Source organism: Trichomycterus rosablanca, chromosome 7, assembly GCF_030014385.1.
Source record: "Trichomycterus rosablanca isolate fTriRos1 chromosome 7, fTriRos1.hap1, whole genome shotgun sequence".
In the NCBI taxonomy this organism is placed as follows: Eukaryota; Metazoa; Chordata; class Actinopteri; order Siluriformes; family Trichomycteridae; genus Trichomycterus; species Trichomycterus rosablanca.
In genome coordinates, this window is record NC_085994.1 from 7,666,120 (window position 1) to 7,686,919 (window position 20,800).

Sequence of the window (20,800 nt, forward strand, 5' to 3'; positions counted from 1 at the left end):
TTAAAAGAGCAGGGTCCACTCAGAACAGACCTCGCGTTGGTCGTCCAAAGAAGCTGAGTGCACGTGCTCAGCGTCACATCCAACTGCTGTCTTTGAAAGATAGGCGCAGGAGTGCTGTCAGCATTGCTGCAGAGATTGAAAAGGTGGGGGGTCAGCCTGTCAGTGCTCAGACCATACGCCGCACACTACATCAAATTGGTCTGCATGGCTGTCACCCCAGAAGGAAGCCTCTTCTAAAGTCTCTACACAAGAAAGCCCGCAAACAGTTTGCTGAAGACATGTCAACAAAGGACATGGATTACTGGAACCATGTCCTATGGTCTGATGAGACCAAGATTAATTTGTTTGGTTCAGATGGTCTCAAGCATGTGTGGCGGCAATCAGGTGAGGAGTACAAAGATAAGTGTGTCATGCCTACAGTCAAGCATGGTGGTGGGAATGCCATGGTCTGGGGCTGCATGAGTGCAGCAGGTGTTGGGGAGTTACATTTCATTGAGGGACACATGAACTCCAATATGTACTGTGAAATACTGAAGCAGAGCATGATCCCCTCCCTCCAGAAACTGGGTCGCAGGGCAGTGTTCCAGCATGATAATGACCCCAAACACACCTCTAAGACGACCACTGCTTTATTGAAGAGGCTGAGGGTAAAGGTGATGGACTGGCCAAGCATGTCTCCAGACCTAAACCCAATAGAACATCTTTGGGGCATCCTCAAGCGGAAGGTGGAGGAGCGCAAAGTCTCGAATATCCGCCAGCTCCGTGATGTCGTCATGGAGGAGTGGAAATGCATTCCAGTGGCAACCTGTGAAGCTCTGGTAAACTCCATGCCCAGGAGAGTTAAGGCAGTTTTGGGAAATAATGGTGGCCACACAAAATATTGACACTTCAGGAACTTTCACTAAGGGGTGTACTCACTTTTGTTGCCGGTGGTTTAGACATTAATGGCTGTATATTGCGTTATTTTGAGGGAAGAATAAATTTACACTGTTATATAAGCTGCACACAGACTACTTTTCATTGTGTCAAAGTGTCATTTTGTCAGTGTTGTCCCATGAAAAGATATACTTAAATATCTGCAGAAATGTGAGGGGTGTACTCACTTTTGTGATACACTGTATATATATATGAATACTCACTTACTCACTTTCTTAAACGCTTATCCAGTTAGGGTAGTGGGGGCGAATAAGTAGGGGTCAGTGAACTGTGCATGTGCCAGAGGGAGTGTGTGTCAGGCTAATATACCCTAGTTGGACGCGATGGTTGTCCCCAGCTGTGGAGTACTGACTGGCTATGCTGAATTGGGAGAAAAAGGGAGAAAATGCATAAATAAAGTAGCTGCCTAGTAAGCTTAATAACTGGTTGCCTCCCATTAGCAGCAAAAACTGGAGCTTTGTTGAATTTAATATTAGTATTTTGCAATTCTGTTGAGAAATTTTAGCTCATTTATTTTACAGAACTGCAATAAATCAGACACTGAACATGTACCGCTCATTTCAGTCCTAACCACAACGTCTCTGCTGGGTAAAAAGCTGGTGATACACTGTGCAATAATCAGCCCAATTTTGCTGTCACAGCCAGAATCGCTCATTGTAAAATGTTTCCTGTAGTTGTAAGTATGTATTGTTGGGCTCGGACCTGTGTGACCTGTTCCTCGACAGTCAGTTAAGTGCTTCTTAACACAGCTGATGAAAAAGTTCTGGCAGTGTTTTAAATTTTGGCTCAAAAACTTAGTATGACAGCTGCTGTGAGACTCATCAAAAATCCACTAAGAGGAGGACGACAGAGGGCTAAAAACTCACAAAGAGAGCACTGTGACTGTTATAGTGTTTAAACAAGTGATTCAATAACAGATGATTCACAATACCAATGAATGCTAATAAATAGGACAATGTACATTGTACCCTATGTTCTCTTTTTGTGGCTCTCCTCTTTATTAGCCACAGATATTAAAGTATTCTGTTAGATATTATTTTCCTTTAAATAAATTATGTTTTCATATTTTGTCTAATGATCTAAAATCATTCAGTGTGACATTATTACAGTGTGGAATTCTTATTATTATCTTTATTACTCATGAATCGTTTTATTTCTATTTTATTTATTTTTAAGTAATACACTAGATTTTTTACAACATTATAAATAATAAATAATAATGCATAATACTAAGTAAAGACATAATAATAATAAACATTATTATTATTATTATTATTTATATTGTATATTATTTAATTTCTATTATTATTATTATTATTTAAACGTTTTTTATTTTATTTTATTATTTTTTATTTTATGTACATTATTATAAATAATAAATAATAACACATAATAAATAATAATAATTATAATAATAAACAATATTATTATTATTATTATAATTTAATTTCCATTATTATTATTATCATTGTTATTCTTTAAAAGTCTTTTTATTTTATTAATTTTTATTTTATGTACATTATTATAAATAATAAATAATAACACATAATAGTAAATAATAATAATAATAATAACAATAAACAATATTAATACTATTATTATTATTTATATTACATATTATTTAATGTTCATTATTATTATTATTATTATTATTATTATTAATATTCTTTTGAAGTCTTTTTATTTTATTAATTTGTATTTTATGTACATTATTATAAATAATAAATAATAACTTGTAATAGTAAATAATAAAAATAATAATAAACCATAAACATTATTATTATTATTAGTAGTATTATTAGTAGTAGTAGTAGTATTATCATTATTTATATATTATTTTATTATTGTTATTGTTATTATTATTATTATTATTATTATTAAATATATTTTTCTTATTGTTATTATTATTGTTATAATTTAATATATTCTTCTTCTTCTTCTTCTTCTTCTTCTTCTTCTTCTTCTTCTTCTTCTTCTTCTTATTATTATTATTATTATTATTATTATTTGATATAATTTCATATAATACTAATTCATTTTGGTCATTTTTATTATAGTTCTATTATATTTACTAAGTTATATTTTTACTAATAAATTCCAGACATTTCTGGTATAAATTTAAATGTATATCATTGTCTGTTGTATAGTGTAGATGTTGTTTACATTATTAAATACTTTTTTTGTTTTTTTTTCTCGGCAGCCTGTGAGCTGATGAACAGAGGGATTCTTGCTTTGGTCAGCTCTATCGGCTGCATGTCGGCGAGCTCGCTGCAGACTCTGGCTGATGCTATGCACATTCCCCATCTGTTCATCCAGAGGGCAGTGGTGAACACCCCTCGCTCTAGTTGCTCTCCCACCACCCGTGGCCAACCGGACGACTACACGCTCTTCGTGCGTCCACCCGTCTACTTGAACGATGTAATCTTTCATGTGGTGATGGAGTACACCTGGCAGAAGTTTATTATCTTCTATGACACAGACTATGGTAAGTACAAAAACTTAAGCTTTAGTAGATCAGGGTGCCTGGACTTGTGTTACCTCATAGCTGCCTGCATAGAACTCATGTATTGCTGGGGTGGCGCAGTGGCAAAACACTGCTAAAACAGTTTGAATCTCAGCTCTGCTACCATCAGGCCGGGCACATAAATGGACATCCGAAGGTGGGAATGCTGGAGGGGTAGGAATTCCTCATGACTGTTGCAGTTATAATTTTGTCTGACTGATCGATGGCACCTGCACACAGACGGGGGATAATGAAGATCAGTGTGTGACTCTCTGTGTGCAATATGAACCCACCTTGTGCAGGTGAAAAAGAAGCGGTCTCTACTGCACACATTTTGAGGGGGGTGTGTGATAGTCACAGCCCTCCTCGGTCAAGAGTAGAGGTCAGCAGCCATAGAGGTCGTGAAAAGCAATGGGGTAATTGAATAGGGAAGGGTGAAAAAAGAATGTATGGCTTTCTCTTTGTCTCTTTGCATCATAACAGAGACAAATGAACTGCTGCTAACTGCTGCTACAAAGCTGGAAGAATAAAATGTATTTTATATAATTGAGTAACAAATGGGCTACAGGCGAGAAATTAAGGCGGACACACACGCAGAGGTGTTTCACGATGTTTAATAATAACAAAAAACAAGGGTACACAAGACAAGACATACTAACACATGATCTACGCTAAATGTTAAGCTATCTGCTAATGCAAATCTAAACAAACATGAAACATTCCCTAATGCTAAACATTAACAAGACAACCACAAGACATGAATAAGACTTAACAGGACTTCTTAGCAAGAGCGTGAGCAAAATCATGACATGTCAAATTAACCAAGACATGAGCATGAAAACCAAAATAGTCTCCGCTGAAGGATCCACAGCTGCTCCCTTAAATACCTTGAGCATTTCACCTGAGGAGCAGCTGTGGATCATTAGCTTCATTGACTAAATCATACAGATGAGGTGTAGGCTTGACAACATAAACAAACCACTTCCAACATGGAAAACCATAATTAAGACCTTAAACAACAATAGGACGGCATGGTGGCTTAGCGGGTAGCACTGTTGCCTCACAGCAAGAAGGTCCTGGGTTCAATCCCCAGGTGGGGCGGTCCGGGTCCTTTCTGTGCGGAGTTTGCATGTTCTCCCCGTGTCCGCGTGGGTTTCCTCCGGGTGCTCCGGTTTCCCCCCACAGTCCAAAAACATGCCACCAGGCTAATTGGAAACACTAAATTGTCCTATAGATATCTAGCCGCTAGATGCACAAACCAGTGCATTGTAGTGCTGGTCCCAAGCCCGGATAAAATAGGGAGGGTTGTGTCTGGAAGGGCATCCGGCGTAAAAATTGTGCCAAAGCAATGCGGATCATGATCCGCCGAGAGCCGACCCCGCAAACGAACGGGACAAAGGCCGAGGAAGAAGAAGAAGACCTTAAACAACAATAATTAGTCGGTGTCCACATACTTTTGACCATAAATTGTCAAAAAAATGTGCATAATGCATAATCCTAATCGAGTAAGGACAGAAAGTATGAGGAGTGTGATTTATACTTGTGTGTAATTTATAGTTTAGAAAATGCTGTCCAAATTTAAAGTGTTGTTGTTCACTGCTGCCGCCTGATAATTACAGATATTATTCATAAGCAGCAGCCAGTCACCCCATGTCAACACCCTCTCATCATTTTGGAGAGACTGTAAACAAACAGCGCTCATTACGCGTCTGTAAAAGTTGTTTTTGCAGGATTACGTCCGGGATGGAAAGATAAGGTGTGTTAGACAGAAAGCACTTGTGGAGTTTCTCTCCACTGTTTGGCGGGTGAGTGAAACGAGTGAGCTAATGAGGGCAGAGATAAAGATTGAGGATTGGTGTAGCCGGGAGCTACGGCTGCACTTCTGCGCGTCCGTTGGCGATAGGAAGAAACGGTGCAGCTGTGTGAGAGAGTAGAAAAGAAGCTCCATCTTCCCGTCAGATCCCGTGGCGGCCGTGCTCGGACGAATGAGGCCGAGATAAATAAGTCGTCGTTCCTTTTAGAGAAACGGATCTGCTTTCGGCTACGTCTGGAGGCCGAGCTCCTCGCACCCTCCACCTTAATGATAGTTTTCGAACCTCTACCACTCTGTGAGCCTTTAGCTCACTGAAAACCTCACTGATGATTCTACAGAACATTAGCTGTGCTCTTCTCATAGCTAGCAACTTTCTTAAGAGAGCAATTTACCCCCGAATTTGCCTTTGCTTGTTTTAAAATAGCTTTTTGGACAGTAGATGATGTGTCTGGAATTTGATTTCTGTTACCCAACTGTCCTCTGTTTTTGGATTTGTGGTGCAGTGTTTGGATAGTCTTGGAAACCAGACACATCTGGAGAAACATAAAGGAATTTGACTTTAAATCAAGTGGCAAGGGTGTCTTATAAAGACCGGAACAACAGTACAAATTTGACACTTAAAAGACGCAATACAAAAAATTAAGAAATAACAATTATAGTGTGCAGTATCTATGCATTATTATACCCTTCATTCACAAGTGGTGCCTTTTTGTACAATCCCAAATATGGAAAATGCTAATAAAATAAAAACACAGTGTTCCTTACATTTACTTTGACTTTTATTTGATGTCAGACAGGATGAACCTGAGATATTTCATGTTTTATCTGCTCAACTTCATTTCATTTATTAATAAACATCCATTCCTGCATTTCAGGCCTGCAACACATTCCAAAAAAAAGTTGGGACAGGGGCAATTTAGGGCTAGTAATGAGGTGAAAAAACTAAAAAATGATGTGATTTTAAACAGGTGATGTTAACAGGTGATTGTAATCATGGTTTGATACAAAAGCAGCATCCAGGAAAGGCTGAGTATTTGATGAGCAAAGATGATCAGAGGATCTTCAGTTTGTCAACAAATCTGTTAGAAAATGATTGAAATGTTTAAAAACAATGTACCTCAAAGAAAGATTGGAAGGGATTTGCACATTTCTCTCTCTACAGTGCATAATATCATTAAACCATTCAAGGAATCTGGAGGAATTTCAGTGCATAAAGGCCAAGAGCACAAGCTTAAGCTGAACGCCGGTGATCTTTGATCCCTCAGACGGCACTGCATCAAGAATCGCCACTCAACAATAGCTGATAGAACCACATGGGTGAGGGATTACTTTGGCAAACCTTTGACAAGCACTACAATACAGAGTTACATGCACAAATGCCACTTAAAACTTTACTGTGCAAAAAAGAAGCCTTATGTTAACCATGTCCATATAGGATGAACCATCACACAGTGGAAACGTGTATTGTGGTCAGATGAATCAGCATTCCAGGTCTTTTTTTGGAAAAAAAAGAATCCCGTGTGCTCCAGACCAAAGACAAAAAGAACCATCCAGACTGTTATCAGCAACACAACCAAAAGTCAGGGTCTGTCATGGTATGGGGCTGTGTCAGTGCCCTTGGCAAAGGTCATTAACACTTCTGTGATGGCAGCATTAATGCAGAAAAGTACATTGAGATCTTAGAGCAACATGTGCTGCCTTCAAGACGTCATCTTTTCCAGGGACGTTCATGCATTTTTCCACAAGACAATGCAAAACCACATGCTGCACACATTACAAAGGCATGGAGAAGAGCGTACGGGTACTGTTGTAGAAGAGCGTACGGGTACTGGACTGACCTGCCTGCAGTCCTGACCTGTCCCTAATAGAGAATTTTGAAACAAAAAATGCGACAACAACGACCCCGTACTGTTACACATCTTAAGACGTGTTTGCAGGAAGAATGGGACAAAATAAAAGCTGAAACACTAAATCACTTGGTCTCCTCAGTGCCAAAATGTCTTTTAAGTGTGGTGAAAAGGAATAACAACATTACAAAGTGGTAAATTATTTACCGTCCCAACTTTTTTTTGGAATGTGTTGCAGGCCTGAAATAGGAAAAGGTTAATCCTGTCTGCAATCAAATTAAAGTCAAAGTAAATGTAAGAAACTCTGGGTTTATTTTATTATTTGCTTTTTCCATGCCATCCCAACTTTTTCTGATTTGGGGTTGTACGAATATATCATTTATTTTGGTACCTGAGTGAAAGATTCTACACTGCCATCCAGAGGTTGTGTGTTCAAGCCCCAGTGATGTTAGAGACAGCTTTTGCCAGGAGTTACAAGAAGTATAATTGGTCCTGCTCACCTACTGAAAAGTAAATCTAGCCGATCATGTGTAGTGTGTACAGAAGGGTACGTGCTCAATTCTTAAATTTCTAGAAAAAATAATTGTAAAAATCATTAAAATTCCAAGAGACACACGAGCAGTCCAATCTCTTTTAACATAACCATGTCAAAATTCTTCCTTCATGCATTTTTTTCTTTGGAAAGTTGTTAAAATTCACCCGCAGAGCTGCTTGAGATTTTCCGATGTCTGCTGGTACTGCCTGTATCTGCAGTCCACAGTGCAAGGTAAATCAAACACGGGCAGAGCAGAAATGATTGTGCCAGCGTGAAAACATCTTATCGTGATCTTGGGGACTGCAACATTGCTTTTGAAGCCTTGAATTTCTTTATCTCAAAACAGGCTTCACTCAGCAATCTCAGCTCTATCTTCAGAACATTCAGAAGTGAAGGTACAGAGTGTATTTTACAAAGTGCTTTATAGCATTAAATTAGTTTTAGTATGTGCATTAATCAAACTGTGCTATACATCATCCACCCCATGCTTTTACCTGGATTTATATATAAAATACTGCATTATGATAATATAAATATAAATTTAAAACTGCGTGGCACAGTGGGTAGTGCTGTTGCCTCACAGCAAAAAAGGCCTGGGGTCGAATGCCCATCCAGGCGGCCAGGGTCCTTTCTGTTTGGAGTTTGCATGTTCCTTCTGTGTTTTCTCCGGGTGCTCCAGTTTCCACCCACAAGTCCAAAGACATGCAGCCTGTGGGCAAAAGCTCAATGGATAAAGGAACTGCGCTAGAGATCACAAGGTTGCAGGTTCAAGCCCCACCACTACCAGGTTCCCACTGTTGGGCCACTGATTAAGATAAGATAAGAGTAAAGCGATCAACACTGACTTGGTGGTGGTGTGTTAGCGTGTGTTGTATTGGTATGAGTGGATAAGACACAGCAGTGCTAATGGAGTTTTTAAACACCTCACTGTCACTGCTGGACTGAGACCAGTCCACCAACCAAAAGTACCCAGCCAACAGCGCTCCGTGGGCAGCGTCCTGTGACCACTGATGAAGGTCTAGAAGATGACCAACTCAAACAGCAGCAATAGCTGAGCGATCGTCTCTGACTTTACATCTACAGTCTGGACCAACTAGGTAGGAGTGTCTAATAGAGTGGACAGTCAGTGGACACTGTATTTAAAAACTCCAGCAGCGGTGCTGTGTCTGATCCACTCATACCAGCACAACACATACTAACACACCACCACCATGTCAGTGTCACTGCAGTGCTGAGAATGATCCACCACCCAAATAATACCTGCTCTAATACCTGGTGGTCCTGTGGGGGTCCTGACTATTAAAGAACAGCATGAAAGGGGGCTAACAAAGCATGCAGAGAAACAGATGGACTACAGTCAGTAATTGTAGAACTACAAAGTGCTTCTATATGGTGGAGCTGATAACATGGACAGTGTGTGTAGAAACAAGGAGGTGGCTTTAATGTTATGGCTGATCAGTGTATACACTTACATCTATCTACAGATGAGCTACTTATAATATCAACAGACACAATATAATATTAAACGTTTTACTCTATTAAATTGCACCTTACGCATACTGTACATACTGTATATACTGTAATACACTGTGTGTGTATAATTACATACAATAAATAATATACTTCCAGTTCAGGGACATTTTAGTAGAAAAGCAGAAATACCTTTAGGTCCTCATAAGGAGATATGAAGACAAAAGATAAAAAGAAGGATGAATTATTAATTCCATGAATGGAAAAGTCATCGAAGTGGTGGACAGCTTTTGTCTACTTGGATTGATTATTAACAGCAAAAGATCCAGCAGCCAAGTACACAGATTGGCAGAAGAAGCATGAAGAAACAGGAAACGATCTTTAGATGTAATGACTCGTCTCTTCAGACTGTTCTTTTCACCAGCCAATCCTGTGTGTGTTTGTTTGTGTGTGTCAGAACCCTGCCAGTCCATTGCACAGCTAAAATTCTAACTCGGGTCTCAGCAGAGGTTTGCTAGAGTACCTTGGAAAGGAAATAGACAAACAAATGGATTCCCGACCACATTAAACCTAACCAGGCTGAAGCTCTTATTTTGGACACATTACGAGAAGAACCACTTCACTGGAAAAGACAGAGCTGCTCGGAAAAGTGATTAGATGTTATGTAGAGCATGAATCATTCTCATCACTGCAATAACACTGATGTGGTAATGAGCATTATTACCATGACCCTGATCACCCTGACCCTGACTGTAAAAATAAATAAATGAATAAATAAATACATCTTAGTAGAAAATTTAAGTAAGTCATGATGTCCTGAAAAAAATCCACTAATGTGGTTTATGATGTGTTATGCAGTCAGTGTTGCCAACTTAGCGACTTTGTCGCTATATTTAGCGACTTTTCAGACCCCTCTAGCGACTTTTTTTCAAAAAAGCGACTAGCGACAAATCTAGCGACTTTTTCTGGTGTTATTGGACACTTTTGGAGACTTGAACGTGAAAACACATATTGTTTTGCAGTTACTGTCCTCAACGAGCAGCGGGTCCTGCCGTGAGCCCCTCCGCCGTCCCAAAGCACTCACGGGCGGTCAGTATCACAGTCAGTGTTGCCAGATTGGGCGTTTTTCCACCTAAATGGGTAGATTTTGTTAGAAATTGGCAGGGAAAAACACACTTTGGCAGGTGGACAAATTTTTGCCGGGTTTGTATCATTTTGGCGGCTTAAAATGTAAATAAAAAAACTATTGCTTTCTAAAGCAGGTGGAATATAAATACATCACATCCAACCTGCTGTCAAAAGTTTGATTGACAGGTTATTCTTTCCAGTCCAAGACACTGTTGCCACGCCCATCAATACAGTGATTCATATGTTAGAAAGTGATTTGAGTTGAATATGAAGGTAAGCAAGTCTCGTACATATAACCTCTCATATGTACGAGAGGTTAAACTTTCATCGCTTGCAAGTTTATTTTTATTTACTTGCAAAGGGTTGTGTGTCCTATCATAAATAATGCATTTTACAAACTTGGTAGGCTACTTCAAAGACATGCAAGCAAAAATAATTTGTCATTTATAACGTATAATTACTGATCTGTGCATTTTAAGATATTAATTTGTACGTTATGATGGTTTAACTGGTTTATTATTTGTGAAATGCTAAACATCATCTGCTTATCCTGTGTTTTGGGCGTTTTTTCATGCATTTTGGCTGAAAATTACTGTCGCAATCTGGCAACCCTGCCCAGAGTAGCTCAGTGTTGTCTTAAAAAACAAAAACAAACCACGAATCAACAGAAGAATGTTCATTTGTAGTTCTAAACATATTAAGGGTGTTTTTTACCCACTTTTTGTCTCTCCCACGATGTTATTCCTCTCTTCTACAGCGTCAATTACATGCAAATGGACCTTATGCAAATTAGGTGATGACGTCATTTAGCGACTTCTAGCGACTTTTAGGACAGCCAATAGCTACTTTCCTTACTGAGGAGTTGGCAACACTGTATGCAATGTAAGAAGCATTATAAAATGTGCTGTAAAACAAACTGGGGCTCTGACGTTGTGAAGTGTTATTAAGTTTGTGTTTCTGTAATAATGTTCTTATAGTGTCAGATAAAAAGCTCATGGAAACAATAATATAGCAGTAAATACAGTATATCTAACTGTCCAGATAATTAAAGCATAAATAACTTGGTAAACCAGGCACTAGTTTATTAGGACAGATTTTTAGCACGATCATTTAGGTATTATGCATAATTCAGTTGTCACTGTGCGTTATTAATGATACTGTTATAAATCACACTATACTGAGCGGCCGGCTCGCCATTATAGAAAGACAAGGGACGTTCCTCTGCTTACATCAATGGTCCATGCAGTGGCACTTATCTCTGGGTGGTGTTTAAAAAACACATCACAGATTAAGCACGTTACATGTTGCTATTGAGTTCTTTATGGTTAAATTAGGTTGTAACCCAATTTTAGGTTTAGGTCATACAATTCAGCTGTAGGTTTTAAGATTAGCAATATAATCTAGGGGGTAAATAATAAGAAATAGTGAAATAAGAGCCTTACCAAAATATCCTGCCACTCTTAAGTACTACATCATGCTGTAATGGCCCACCTGCCATGTTGAGCGATGCCATTAGGGCCAACGGGGGACATGTAGGTGCAGAGGACCCACAGTGTTGAATCAACAGCCTCTGCAGCTCATTAAGCATTGATTCTGTTCAGCTGTGAGAGCAGTTTAAATGCAGACGTCAGTGCCAGCACTCAGTGTAGGGTTGTGCAGGACTAGGACTGTACTATGCCCTACATTCTTTTTCACTGGTGTTTATATTGGCATCTTTTTTAATTTTTTAACGTGTGAAGGGGGCTGCCAGGCAAGATACCCGGGCGCAAGTGGCATCAGGTGTGGGAGTGGCTGTCCACCTTTGCTCCTGGATTTGTCACGGTTCTGGTACAGTTCTCTGCCAGTGGGTGGATCAAGTAGCTGGTAATTGGGGGCACAGCAAATTGGGGAGAAATTTGTACCTTTAAGCTCAACGTTTCCCTTAAACTCAACAGGTGTGCGACTGCTGCTTTGCTCAGCACTCGGCTTGAGCGGTGCGGTAAAACGTCATGTGAACATGAGATGAATCTGCATTTGTGTGGAATAACCGTCAAATTCACACTGAAAGCTCCACATGTATCTGTGTTCAGCTGGATTTTTCTCCTGTTTCACTTTTAAACTTGGTGTTATAGCTCAGGGTGCTGAGAAACTTTATTATTTACTATTAAAAGAACAACATTGAAACACTAAACCTCTGCTTATTTACTGCTTATTTGTTCTTTTCACTAATTAAGAAGCATAAACAACAATAAAGAAGTAAAGGTAAAGTGCAGATTTTATTGTATTTTTGATTGATTTTGAACTGATCAAAAACAACCCCATTTTTTTTACATTAGCCTAAAACATATGCAGTTCCACTGGACCATGGAGCATTATAACATATAATGGACATTATAACAAAAACAAACATTTTTCAAAACAATTAAATTTTTTAGTATTAGGAAAGGAGGGACTGCTGTGATCGATGGCGCCTAAACAATGAGACAGGAGATAATAGAGATCAGTGCATGACTCTCCGTGCACAATACAGATTGCCATATAAACGTGCAGGTAAAAAGAAGTTAATTACCATGACCATCCGTGGTCAGCAGAGGCGTAAATACTAATCGGGTAAATGAATAGGACAAGATTGAGATAAAAGTTAAATAAAAATGTTTTACTGTACAAAAACAGCAGCACATTGACATTATAGACAACAAGCCAACAGACCAACAAAGGGTTAAAACATCTCTGCACTGACCAAGATTACAGCTATCTGAATGTTGCTCAACTACCACAGACAGCGGGTGGTAAAGTGCCCAGCCAGTTCCTAGAGGCACGACTGAAATCATGTAAAGTCAGAAAGCCTTTCATCGATGAAATACAAAGAGCGAGACTCAGGTTTGGTCTGTAGAGGACAAAAGTAACGTCATTTTCTCTAATGAGTCCAAATTGTAGCCTGGCTCAACACCTGGTCATCTAATGGGTAGAAGGAGATCTGAAGAGGCCTTCAAGCCACATTGTGTCATGCCCACTTTTGAGAAGGATTGGTGATCATGAGTGTGCTTCAACAAGGCTATAATTGGGCAAATGTTCTCTTATCAAAACACATGAAAACCTGCTCTCACAATGTTTCCCAGTTCCAGGATTCATTTTGGCAGTATTACAATGTGGCGGAACGGTTGCTCGGTGGGTAGCACTGTCGCCTCACAGCAAGAAGGTCCTGGGTTCGATCCCCAGGTGGGGCGGTCCGGGTCCTTTCTGTGCAGAGTTTGCATGTTCTCCCTGTGCCTGCGTGGGTTTCCTTTGGGAGCTCCGGTTTCCCCCCACATTCCAAAAACATGCAGTCAGGTTAATTGGAGACACTGAATTGCCCTATAGGTGAATGGGTGTGTGTATGAGTGTCTGCCCTGCGATGGACTCGCACCCCATCCAGGGTGTTACTCTGTGCCTTGCGCTTATTGAAAAGCTGGGATAGGCTCTAGCACAACCCTCCCCCCTGTTCCAGGATTAATTTTGTCAGTATTACAATGCGGGCGTCACAGTTGCTCAGTGGGTAGCACTGTTTCCTCACAGCAAGACGGTCCGGGGTTCGATCCCCAGGCAAGGCAGTCCGGGTCCTTTCTGTGTGAAGTTTGCATGTTCTCCCCGTGCCTGCGTGGGTTTCCTCCGGAAGCTCCGGTTTCCTTCCACAGTCCAAAAACATGCAGCCAGGTTAATTGGAGACACTGAATTGCCCTAAAAGTGAATGGGTGTGTGTGTATGTGTGTATGAGTGTCTGCCCTGCGATGGACTGGTGCCCCGTCCAGGGTGTTACTGTGTGCCTTGTTCCCATTGAAAAGCTGGGATAGGCTCCAGCACCACCTCCTGCCACACAGCCAAGTCAATCAAGGTGTGGGCCAACGGATGACCACTAGATCAAGACCCTGTCATAGGCAGCCCAGTTAAAATCTGTAGAAGTTAATCAAAAGGTAAATGGATGGTCACAAACCATTTGACTTTATGCACCTAGAGTGGCATAAAATTACCCAACAGCAATGTGAAAGACTGGTGGAGAACATGCCAAGGTGCTTAGGAGCTGTGATTCAAAAGTGTGGTTATTCCACCAAATAACAACTTCTAAACTGTTTCTAAGATAAAACAAAAGCATCATGTTCTTTAAAATGTAAACTTTTCTTTGGATTAATTAAGCTTTAAAAGCTTAATTAGGTCTATTTCTGAACATAAATCAATGTCAGTAAATAAATGCTCAGAATGATATTTTTAACTTGAAAGAAATGCTAGCAGCAGTTTACAGTTCATTTTACTTAAACTTACAGTATATCTAATCATTTTCCAGTGGTCTCTTAATTTTTTCTAGCGCTGGACTTAATGTTGAAATGCTGTATTTTATGCCATTTAAGCTAATAAATTCTAATGAAAGTGACCCAGAATGTACTGATTCCACCCATGTACATATTCTAATTTGTGCACAGTCACTTTACACACATACTTCTAATTTATGGTATGAGTTTATATTTTTTGAAATCCATACTTCAGCTGTACTGGTTCATTCTTTTGTAAATATCCAAATGTAATGTAAATATAGGTGTATATATGTATATATTTATAGGTATTATTTGGGTGGTGGATCATTCTCAGCACTGCAGTGACACTGACATGGTGGTGGTGTGTTAGTGTGTGTTGTGCTGGTATGAGTAGGTAAGTCACAGCAGCACTGATGGAGTTTTGAAACACCTCACTGTCACTGCTGGACTGAGAATAGTCCACCAACCAAAAATATATCCAGCCAACAGCGCCCCGTAGGCAGCGTCCTGTGACCACTGATGAAGGTCTAGAAGATGACCAACTCAAACAGCAGCTATAGATGAGCGATCGTCTCTGACTTCATCTACAAGGTGGACCAACTAGGTAGGAGTGTCTAATAGAGTGGACAGTGAGTGGACACAGTATTTAAAAACTCCAGCAGCGCTGCTGTGTCTGATCCACTCATACCAGGACAACACACACTAACACAGCACCACCATGTCAGTGTTACTGCAATGCTGAGAATCATTCACCACCTAATTAATACCTGCTCTGTGGTGGTCCTATGTTTTACCGCTGCACCACCTGAGCACTATAAATGTTATTTTTAAATAATGCCTAGATCCAACAAGGCTAATAATAGTAATAATTAACTCAGGTGTCTCTAGTCTTATTGATCCATTAATTCTATTAAGTTAACTATTCTATTAAGTAACTAACATGGAATTAATTTCACTTAGGGCCACTTGGTGTTGGATAATATTTTTATGTTATATAAAACATCATTTGGAAGAGTATATTTAGGGTTTATTAGGTTGTCTTTGTCTCACATTAAAATTGAGTTTAACAAATATGAATAGTAATTTAATACTATTCCACAGCACTGTATTTGAGGTTAATTTCTATTTATTAATAAGGCTCAATGTGACATAAGATGTATTAATTATTTATATGTGACCTCGGGACTCGGTTAATTAACACGCACTCTGCCTGAATATAATGATTTTGTGCTTAACAAACGAGTAGATGAAAATCAAATTTACGCTTCTTTTGGAGCTGTAATTAGCCCTGATACAGACGATGACCCCATTATTTCCGCACCACAGCCAGATTTCTGCTTTGCCTTGTGATAGTTTAACAGTAGGAATAATTTTCCTGGGAATGATTCGAGATTTCCTGCATTATTGACTTCACGTCTTCTCGATGTGACACACTGGCTCTGTAACCTGTGTTTTTGCACACTTGAACATGCACCTTTTCCCTCGTCTGTGGTCTCGATGAGTGATGTACTGTGGCAGACGGGTTTGTTTTTCAGCCCTGTTATTGCCGCTCTGTGTCAGGAGGCATAGTTAAAACGTTAGACGCAGCAGAGAGGCTGAGCTTAGCTCGGGGATTGATGCAAAGCACTCCGAGCTCTGGCTCGCTCGGGCCTCAGATCCGGCTCTTTGCATTCAGCTCACGGCTTGAAAAGCTTCTTGCGGGGTGTCTCTCAAAACTTCCATTGAGTGGCGGAATTTGATTTAGAGCTTGATTTAACGGGGCTGCAGTGGCTGCTAGTCAATGTAAGGAGCCTCTAAACTGATATTATTGTCAGCAAACTTAGAATTAATGTAGCAATTTGTCTATTTATGTATGTAAGGCATTACGTAGTGGGGACTGCATAGCAACATGGGTCCTGTGGTTTGATCCTTGCATTTGCTTTTTTGTCATTTTAGTTTTCTCCAGGTACACTATATTACCAAAAGTATTCGCTCGTCTGCCTTCACAGACATACAAACTTGAGTGACATCCCATTCTTAATCCATATGGTTTAATATGATGTCGCCACCCTTTGAGCTATAACAGCTTCATCTCTTCCGGGAATGCTTTCCACAAGGTTTAGGAGTGTGTTTATGGGAATTTTTGACCATTCTTCCAGAAGCGCATTTGTGAGGTCAGACAATGTTGGACAAGTAAGCCTGGCTCTCAATCTCCGCTCTAATTCATCCCAAAGGTGTTCTATCGGGTTGAGGTCAGGACTCTGTACAGACCAGTCAAGTTCTTCCACACCAAACTCGCCCATCCATGTCTTTATGGACCTTGCTTTGTGCACTGGTGCGCAGTCATGTTGGAACAGGACCGGGCCATCCCCAAACTGTTCCCACAAAGTTGGGAGCATGAAATTGTCCAAAATCTCTTGGCATGCTGAAGCATCAAGAGTTCCTTTTATTGGAACTAAGGGGCCAAGCCCAACTCCTGAAAAACAACCTCACACCATAAACCCCCCTCCACCAAACTTTACACCTGACACAATGCAGTCAGACAAGTACCGTTCTCCTGGCAAGCTCCAAACCCAGACTCGTCCATCGGATTGCCAGATGGAGAAGCGTGATTTGTCACTCCAAAGAACGTCTCCACTGCTCTAGAGTCCAGTGGCTGCGTGCTTTACACCACTGCATCCGACGCTTTGCATCGCACTTGGTGATGTAAGGCTTGGATGCAGCTGCTCGGCCAGTTTGTAGAAGCAGTCTGCATGCCTAGGTGCTTGGTTTTATACACCTGTGCTCATGGAAGTGATTGGAACACCTGAATACAATGATTTGGATGGGTGAGTGAATACTTTTGGCAATAGTGTAGTTTGATTTTTTCTCACTTTCCAAAAAGTGCAGAAGGTTTGACCACTGATTTTCCAATTTATCCCTTAGGTGTTAAGTGGGGTTAAGGTCGAGCTTGCAACTCATCTGTGTGTTCTAATTTGTGCACAGTGGCACAGTCATGCTGGAACAGGAAAAGGCCTTCCCTAATCTGTTCACATAAAGTTCAAACCATAACAGTTCTTTCATATACAGTACGTATTTCTTTACACATGTAAAAATGGGTATGGCTGAAACATCTGAAATAAATTTAAGAAAAGGCTGTCCGAATTTTTTTGGCACTTCAGTGTAAAAAGAGCTTTACAGTTGAAAGATGAGCCTAAGTTATGTAAATAAGAATATAGTGCAAACATCATACAAAGCCAGTTGTATTCACTTTTATTTAAAAACAATGTACGTCAAAGAAAGATTGGAAGGGATTTGCATATTTTTTCCCTCTACAGTGCATAATATCATTAAACGATTCAAGGAATCTGGAAACATTTCTGTGTGTAGAGTGAAAGCTTAAGCTAAACACCCGTGATCTTTGATTCTTTAGACAGAACTGCATTAGGAACCGTTCATTAATAGCTGATAGAACCACATGAGCAATGGCGTTGCATTCACAAATTCCACTTAAAACTTTACTGTGCAAAAATAAAGTCTTAGATTAATCATGTCTATAAGCAGCGTTTAGTTCTCTGGACTCAAGGGCATCTAAGATGGACCATCACACACTGGAAATGTGTTTTGTTGTCAGACGAATCAGTATACCACATCTTTTTTTTTTATAAAGAGCTTTACAGTTGAAAGATGAGCCTAAGTTATTTTAATAAGAATATAGTGCAAACATCATACAAAGCAGTTGTATTCACTTTTATTGCAGCCACGTTTTACCCATGAAAGAAAACACTGATCTAATGCTACATTCAAGTAATGTCAAAATTACTGTAATTATGGGTTTTTCTGCCTGGTAAAACCAAACACGTTCTGACACTCCTCACATTCCATTCCTGTATTTAAATTAGGGGTGCGCAGTACATGCCCCACCATCCGATGATTTAGAAAAGCTGTCACTCCTCGAATTTCTCAGTGTTCGTGATTGAATAAGTGAAAGTAATTCCATTACGATTTTAATTAGAAAAGCCGTTTCCATTTGCTCTTGAAAATCCCACGGAACACAAAGAAAATTAATTCTATAATTTAATCATTTAGGAGCTCTTTCCCATTTCCTTTACAACCACTAACAATATCATTCAGAGCAATAAGCTATGATTAGTGTGTTCACATGTATGAGGGATTCAGATCCACTGAGGGATCAACAGATATACAGACAGGCTACAAATGAAAGGATAAAATACTAAAAAGTCTATAAATAAATAAAGCTATAAATAGAAACTAGATTAAAATATCAATTATACTGTTACTAATATGAATTAAGCAATATTATACTCGATAGTGAAAAAGTATATGGACACACACTGACATTTAGAGCAATTAGCAGAGTCTTTCATCCAAAACAATGGCAACTTCCAACAAGTCCAGTACCCTTCTCACTAAGCTACCACTGCCCTTGTACAGGTGTAAGAATACTACAAGTATTACTGAATAAAGGATTCATATGAAATAAATGTTCTAATAAGACATTTACATTTATGTAAAAGTTCAGGATGAACTGGCAACCTTTCATTTACTAGTCCAGTAGCTTAACGGTCATAAAATGCTGCCAACTTCCATTGGCTCAAGCTCATCTGAGATTAACTGATTCAAAGTGGAAACATATGCTGTGTTCTGATGAACCAACCAATCCACTACTCTTGTGAATAATGTATCTCATGTTATTCATGCCAACAAGGAAAATAAACATACTGATTTGTACCAACACATACACTATTTTGCCAAAAGTATTCACTCACCCATCCAAATTATTGAATTCAGGTATTCCAATCACATACATTGCCGCAGGTGTATAAAACCAAGCACCTAGGCATGCAGACTGCTTCTACAAACATTTGTGAAAGAATGGGTCACTCTCAGGAGCTCAGTGAATTCCAGCATGGTACCGTGATGCCACCTGTGCAACAAGTCCAGTCGTGAAATTTCCTCGCTACTAAATATTCCACAGTGAACTGTCAGTGGTATTATAACAAAGTGGAAGCAACTGGGAATTACAGCAACTCGGCCACGAAGTGGTAGGCCATGTAAAATGACAGCGGGGTCAGCGGATGCTGAGGCGCATAGTGCACAGAGGTCACCAACTTTCTCTGGGTTAGGGTTAGGGTTAGTCAATTGCTACAGACCTCCAAACTTCATGTGGCCTTCAGATTAGCTCAAGAACAGAGTGTAGAGCTTCATGGAATGGGTTTCCATGGCCGAGCAGCTGCATCCAAGCCTTACATCACCAAGCGCAATGCAAAGCCGTGAATGCGGTGGCGTAAAGCTCGTCGCCACTGGAGTCTAGAGCAGTGGAGACGTGTTCTCTGGAGTGACGAATTATGCTTCTCCGCCTGGCAATCTGATGGATGAGTCTGGGTTTGGCGGTTGCCAGGAGAACGGTACTTGTCTGACTGCATTAGTCAGTCATTAGTCAACCCGATAGAACACCTTTGGGATGAATTGGGAGGAATTTTGGTGCGTAAAGACCAAGGGCGCATGATTCTGATTCTTTAGACAGAACTGTACTAGGAACCATTCATCAATAGCTGATATAACCACATGGGCTATGGAGTTACATTCACAAATTCCGCTTAAATTACTGTGCAAAAAGAAGCCTTACATTAACCATGTCTAGAAGCAGTGTTTAGTTCTCTGGACTTGAAGGCATCTAGGATTGACCATCACACACTGGAAATGTGTTGTGTTGTCAGACGAATCAGTATACCACATATTTTTTAAAACAAATGGATGCCATGTGCTCTGGACCAGAGTTGAAAAGGACCATCCATACTGTTATCAGCAACAAGTCCAAAAGTGTGATGGCATCATTAATGCAGAGAAGTACATTAAGATTTCAGAGCAACATATGCTGCCTTCAAGAAGAAGACATCTTTTCCAGGGACGTCCATGCATTTTTTAACAAGACATTACAAAGGCATGGCTGTGGAAGAAGAGTCCGACCTGTCTCCAGTACAGAATGTGTGGAGAAATTTCAAATGAAAAATGCATCAGTGGCAACCCTGTACTGTTTCACACCTTAAAGAAATGTTGGCAGAATGAATAGGACAAAATAACACCTGAAACACTTTATCGCTTTATCCTTGGTGCCAAAATGTCGTGTTGTCAGATGGAATGGCAAAATTACAAAGTGGTAAATGCTTTACCCTGCCAACTTTGTTTGGAATGAGTTGCAGGGCTGAAATGCAGAAATGGATGTTTATTAATAAATGAAATGAAGTTGACAGATGAAACATGATTTTTTCTGTCTTAATAAAATACAAGTCAAAGTAAATGTAAGAAACACTTATTTTACTT

The 20,800-nt window shown here is 39.8% G+C and overlaps 1 protein-coding gene across 1 annotated transcript in view; it reads left to right on the forward strand.

Moving 5' to 3' along the window:
- grid2 (glutamate receptor, ionotropic, delta 2) overlaps positions 1–20,800 on the forward strand; it is a 744,839-nt gene that overhangs the window by 439,755 nt on the left and 284,284 nt on the right. Inside the window, exon 3 of the mRNA XM_062998321.1 lies at positions 3,137–3,421. Coding sequence (XP_062854391.1) covers positions 3,137–3,421 — 285 coding nt within the window. The remainder of the gene's footprint in view (positions 1–3,136; positions 3,422–20,800) is intronic.